The sequence below is a fragment of the Helianthus annuus genome, chromosome 4 (assembly GCF_002127325.2).
Source record: "Helianthus annuus cultivar XRQ/B chromosome 4, HanXRQr2.0-SUNRISE, whole genome shotgun sequence".
In the NCBI taxonomy this organism is placed as follows: Eukaryota; Viridiplantae; Streptophyta; class Magnoliopsida; order Asterales; family Asteraceae; genus Helianthus; species Helianthus annuus.
The window spans coordinates 24603352-24609630 of NC_035436.2; the positions used below are offsets into that span (position 1 = coordinate 24603352).

The 6279-nt window shown below is 39.2% G+C and overlaps 1 protein-coding gene across 1 annotated transcript; it reads left to right on the forward strand.

Annotated features, from left to right (window-relative positions):
• Positions 1–1129: 1129 nt before the first annotated feature.
• LOC110934456 (acetyltransferase At1g77540) lies at positions 1130–1369 on the forward strand. The gene has a single exon (XM_022177490.2). It carries the CDS (start codon positions 1130–1132, stop codon positions 1352–1354), a length of 225 nt encoding a protein of 74 aa, XP_022033182.1. The 3' UTR covers positions 1355–1369.
• The last annotated feature ends 4910 nt before the right edge of the window (positions 1370–6279 follow it).

A 6279-nucleotide genomic window follows, 5' to 3' on the forward strand; every position in this document is an offset into this window, starting at 1 on the left:
CCACTTATCAATAGCTTTATCTCAGTTAGGGGTGCAACTTCGCAATTATTGCTATGCATTTTGGCGCGCCTTTACCTTCACGAGCTGGCGCTGCACCACCACCACCACCACTATCGTGGTAGCTGCTTATTGTATTTTTGGTTATGTTATTTTACTTTTTAAACATTGTAAATATTTATCTTTTGTTGTTTTAGATGTAAAACATTGTAAATATTAATCTTATGTTTACAGTTTACATTTTATCTTGTTTGTATAATAATTGTTATCGTATTGCTTATCATATGCACATGTTTTGCTTATCCGATATATATAAAGAAGAGTAAACTTCCGTTTTGCTCCCTGTGGTTTGGTCACTTTAACGGTTTTGACCCAAACCTTTTAAAATAGCCATTTTACTCCCTGATCTATTTAACTTATATCTATTTTACTCCACGCCCCAAACGGCATCCATTTGCAATGTTAAAAACAGTCACATGCCCCTCACATGATGGGCATTTTAGTCTTTTCCCATATTTTTGATATTTTATTATTATATATAATAATACATATATAAAACACATACACTCTATCTCTCTATATTTTCTCTCTCTCTCTACATGCTTTCTCTCCTCCATCAATCAGCCTCACCATCAACCACCTCCCCACCAACAACCACCATCCTGCACCATCACCTACCGACCACCGCTAACCACCGCTAACCACCGCCTGCCGACACCACCCACCACCCCACTAACCATATGCTCCCCCTCATCCGGCTACTCAGTTGACAACTGAAACCCAATCACTTCCAACACAGGCAAATCAAAACCTACCTTACAATTCACCAAACACAACTCCTTTAAATTAGGAAAACAAGAAAACTAAACGGGGACTAGGCCATGGCTTGTTTGCACAAAATAACAAGTCCCTTCAATTGTTCTTCTTCCTGCAAACCCCCAATAAACAAGAAGCAAGAACTGAATCAAAATGTGGCATTACCGTCGCCCATTTCAATTTTAAGAAGTTTAGCAACAGCAACAACAATTCTGATATGAGTGACCCTAATTTCATACCCTCAATAGTTTGAAGATTGAAGATGAAGCTATAGTATTTTCCTTGATGCAATTTACCTGTAGACCACAACAAAGAAATGGCGACGAGAAGCGGCGGAGCAACGGCAGAGGCCCCGAAGATAGTATGGAACGAGAGAGATAAGAGGTTTGAGACAAAGGGCAAGAAAGCCTACTTAGAGTACAAATTGAGAAATGGTGGAAAAGTTATGGATATTATTCACACCTTCGTTCCCTCAAGCAAGAGGGGTTTAGGGTTAGCTTCACATCTCTCTGTTGCCGCCTTTAATCACGCTCAATACTGAGTTGAAAAACCCTAATTTTGGTCGAAGGAAGTGGCTGTGATGGTGGTCATAGAAGGTGATTGTGATGGCGATTGTAGGAGGTGGGTTCCTGTGAGGTGGCTGTGATGGCGGTTGTAGGAGGTGGGGTAGTGATCGGTGGTGGGTGTTGGTGGTTGGTGATGGAGAAGAAAGAGATAGATTATGTAGAGAGAGAGAGAAAAGAGAGTGTCTGTATACTACATGTATGTGAATTTTGATTTTTGAAATACTAATAAGTTATTAAATCTTTCTATATATAATTACTAAAATACCCTTACTTTTATATTTGAAGTTACCAAAATACGCTTTCAGATAACAGACAATTTGGATGGAGTTAGAGGCAGGGAGTAAAATGGAAAAACCATAGCAAACTATTGGAGGAAAATGATTATTTTTAAAGGTTTGGGGCAAAACCGTTAAAGTGACCAAACCACAGGGAGCAAAACGGAAGTTTACTCTATAAAAAATAATACGGCAAATACTATTGTAACATAGACGTTTTACAAACTCGTAACATAATTCGATATCTCTAAATAATACGGAAAACACTATCTAAACAATTACTAAAGCTTATTAAACCTTTGTTCGGGTTTTACAAAAAAAAAAAAAACTTATATACGGGTCGTATAACATTATACGGCCTATATACAGATGTTAAAAACCCAAAAATCTGATCAAACTTCACAAAAAATACACATATATTGCTCGTATACAATTGTATACGGCTCGTACAATGTTATACGGCCCGCATACATGTAAAACAAAAAAAAAAACATTCCACTGCATTTATTTCTGTGCAACAACATTCTATACGACCCGTATACATCTAGGAATGTGAAAATAAGAAAATAGGGGTATGAGAATAGTGGAGCCGTTTTTTAAATTATTTGGTTGATTTTATGCCAAAGTTGCAAGCCTTTGTGTGTTATTTGTGTCTTCTGATGTTTTGATTTGGTTTGATGGATGGATTATTTTTGTTATTTTTGGTAAAAAAAGTAGTTGGGTTAAATGCATTATTTATAAGATATAATGGGTAAGGGTAGTTTGGTAATTGCCAAAAAAGTCATTGAAATTGACAAAGAAATTTAACACCGTGAGTGAAAAGAATGTGACTTAGGCTTTTTTAAACATAAAGTATGAACTCTGACATTTATATAGTTAAAGGACATCCGTTGCAATTTGATATAAACATTTGAAAATAAACTTCATTTACTGTTCCTTTTCTTCTCAAAACCACCACCGCCGGAAAAGTGTAATTGTTGGCCACAACAATCATCATCATCTCTTACTCGCCGATACCACCATCAACTACCACCGTCACCATCATTAAAAAGGTTGATCTCAACAACCCACCAACAAAAAAACTCTAATTTATGTTAAATCAACACCCAAAATGATCATTATGCCCTCATTTGATTAGCTCATGACATGACTTAGCGTTAAAACGCAAAATGAGTTACAACAAAAGGACGGCGTCTGTATAGAATTTTAAACACAAAGGACATCCGCAGTAATTTCGTTAGCTAATGGACAATGCCTTAAATTTGGTTGAAACTTAAAGCACATAAAATGCGGTTTACTCTAGATATTAAGTGAATATGACCATTATACCCTCGTGTGAGTGGCACTTTTAAGAGTTAACAAAAAAATTATTGGATTAAGCCAAAAGGACATCGCCTGATAAGAAACAATAACATAAAGTACGTCCAACATAATTTCGTTAGTTAAATAATAACCTATATGAGCTCTCGAGGTTGTCAAACAACGCACTAAATTTAATTACTGATTTGTGTTTTATATTGTGTCTGTCAACTGTGGGTCAAGGATCTCAAGCATAAATACGGTATAAGCTTTTTAGCTCTTCAGGAATCTAAAGTGGCTAATGTTTCCAGAGGGGTGATGATGAAATTATGGGGTAATAGAAACTTTGAGATGGACAGTGTGCACTCGTCTGGCCTCTCGGGAGGTTTGATCTGTGTATGGGATAATTCTCTATTCCGTCAATTTGAAGCTACCAGAGACAGGAATTTCCCTCATATCAGGGGTAGTCTGGTGGGAAGTGGAGTGGTCTTGAATGTTCTTAATGTTTACACTCCTCAAGGGGTGCCGACTAAGAAGGTGTTGTGGGATAAATTGGTTGATCTGATAAACAATTTCGACGGGCTATGGGTGGTGGCCGGTGATTTCAATGCGGTTAGGTTCCGGGAAGAAAAGAGGAATTGCGAGTTTAAAACTTCATGTGCTAATAATTTCAATTCATTTATCTTCGACTCAGGTCTTATGGAATACCCTTTGAAGGGCGGTCAGTTTACTTGTGGTTCTATTAATGGAAGGAAGCTCAGCAAATTGGATAGGTTTTTGGGGAATTCAGACTTTTTTAATGCCTGGCCAGATGCTTCTTTTCAGGCTCTTCCTAGAGTGTGGTCTGATCATAATCCCATTGTTCTGATCTCAGAGTCCCTGAACTTTGGCACCAGGCTGTTTCAGGTTTTTAACTCTTGGTTGGGTAGGCAGGGCTTCAAAGAAGCCGTTAATGAGACCTGTTTGAGTTTTGTTAGCTCTGGAGGTCCTTCGGATGTTACTTTGATCAGGAAACTTGGCCACATTCGTTGTCGGTTGAAAGAGTGGAGGGACGTTATGATTAAAAAGGGGAGCGAGGAGGTCGCTGCCGCAAAAGAGGAACTTCATGAATTAGAAGTTTTGATGGAAGCCAGGAATTTGTCCGAAGAAGAGGAATGGGTGTATTCAGAAAACAGGAAAGTGATTTTAGAAGCCGAAGAGGCCAAGGTCAAAGATCTTAGACAAAGGTCCCAGATCAGATGGTCCAAAGATGGCGATGATAACTCGAGCTTCTTTTACTCTATGGTAAACTACAGGAAGGCTAGTAACACGATTCACTGTTTGGAAGTCGATGGCAATTGGAATTCAAAACCGTCGTTGATTAAAAAAGAGGTTTTTAAATTCTTCAGAGACAAGTTCGTTGAAGATTGTGTTAATCGGCCATTATTGGGGTGCCCGAATATTAGAAAGATTTCTGTTGACAAAGCTTCAAGGTTGGAAGAAAGATTCTCAAGGTTTGAGATCAGAGGCGCTGTGTTTGCTTGTGGAGATGATCTGGCCCCCGGGCCTGATGGCTTTAACTTCAGGTTTTTCAAAATATTCTGGGCTATTTGAGGACGATTTCGTTAGAATTTTGGATTATTTCTTCGATTCTGGGTGCATAAATGTTGGATGCGGGTTGTCTTTCATCGCTCTCATTCCGAAGATTAGTGATCCCGATGGGTCTAGGAGATTATCGGCTGATAAGTCTTGTTGGGGTTGTTAACAAAGTGGTGTCCAAGAGTCTAGCAAGCAAGCTTAAGTTGGTCCTTGGTTCCATGATTTTGGAGTCCCAATCGGCTTTCATGAGCAGCAAGTTCATTCTTGATGGGCCGTTAATTATTAATGAAGTGTTTTCATGACTGAAGAAGTGAAAAAAAGAAGGCGTTTTTCCTCAAAATTGATTTTGAAAAGGCGTATGACAATATAAATTGGAGGTTTCTTATTAACGTGCTCGAGCAGACGGGGTTTCAATCAAGATGGTGTAGATAGATTATGGGAATTCTTGGTTCCGCTCGAGCGTTGGTTTTAGTGAATGGTTCACCTACTTTTGAATTTAAATGCGGAAAGGGCATGAGACAGGGAGACCCTTTCTCCCTGTTTCTTTTTCTTTTCATTATGGAAGCTTTATCTTGTATGTTCGAAAGAGCGTGCGAGATTGGCATTTTCATAGGTGTTTGTCTCCTGAATGAAGGCCCCCGAATCTCTCACTTGTTCTACGCGGATGACACGTTTATCCTTGGTGAGTGGGACCTTGATAATGTTGTTAACGTTGTTAGAATTTTGAGGTGCTTTTAAGCTTGCTTGGGTCTAAAAATAAATATTGGGAAGTCGAGTATGTTCGGTGTCGGGGTCAGTCCTTCAGAGTTGGAGGACATGTCGGCTGTGGTTGGGTGTAAAACTGATTCGGTGCCATTCAAGCATCTGGGCATTACGATTGGAGCCAATATGAACCGTATTAATAATTGGCGTCCGGTCTATGACATTTTTGAAAAGTGACTTTCTCTTTGGAAGGCATCGATGTTATCGATCGGGGGTAGGGTGACGCTAATTCGGTCGTTCTTGAGAGTCTTCCTTCATAATTTTTCTCTTTGTTCAAGGCGCCAGGGAAAGTTATTAAGGACTTAGAAGGTCTGATTAAGAATTTCTTGTGGGGTAGTTCGAACGGTGCTAAGAAGACCCATTGGTTGGCTTGGGATAGGCTTGCTATTCCTAAGAAGTTCGGAGGGCTTGGTCTTAGTAAACTTTCGGATATTAATTTGGCTCTTCCTTATAAATGGAATTGGTGGTTCAAGAGTGAAAAGGATAACCTTTGGGTTAGGGTGATTCAATCAATCCACTCGGGTGGATCTGGTTGGTCATTTCTGCCGGTTTGTAGGTCGCTGGAGGCATGTGGGCTGCTATAGTCTCCGTTTTTAATAAACCGGTTCCCGATGGCTTTTCGCTCCGTAGCTTTTTTAAAGGCAGGTTGGGTAACGGTGAAGATATCCTTTTTTGGCTTGATCCGTGGCTGAAAGATGGGCCGTTGAAGGATTTCTTTCCTAGTTTGTTTCGGTTGGAGCTAGTTAAAACATGTTCGGTTCGAGATCGGTTGGAAGGAGATGGGTTTTGGCTTTGGAGACATGATCCGGAGTCTGAGGAAAAGATTGAGGAATGATGTATTGCAAAATACATCTCTTATTCGTGTAAAGTTCGTATAGTTTTTTTTTTTAATTTTTAGTTTTGTTTTATTTAGAATTTCGTTACTTTGATCGGATCTTATGTTTCCAGGTCTTCGGAGCTAAAAATGTCGAAAAACGAAGTGTTAT

Excerpts from the sequence above, each read along its gene's own strand:
- LOC110934456 (XM_022177490.2), top strand. The coding sequence starts at position 1,130 with ATGGCGACGAGAAGCGGCGGAGCAACGGCAGAGGCCCCGAAGATAGTA.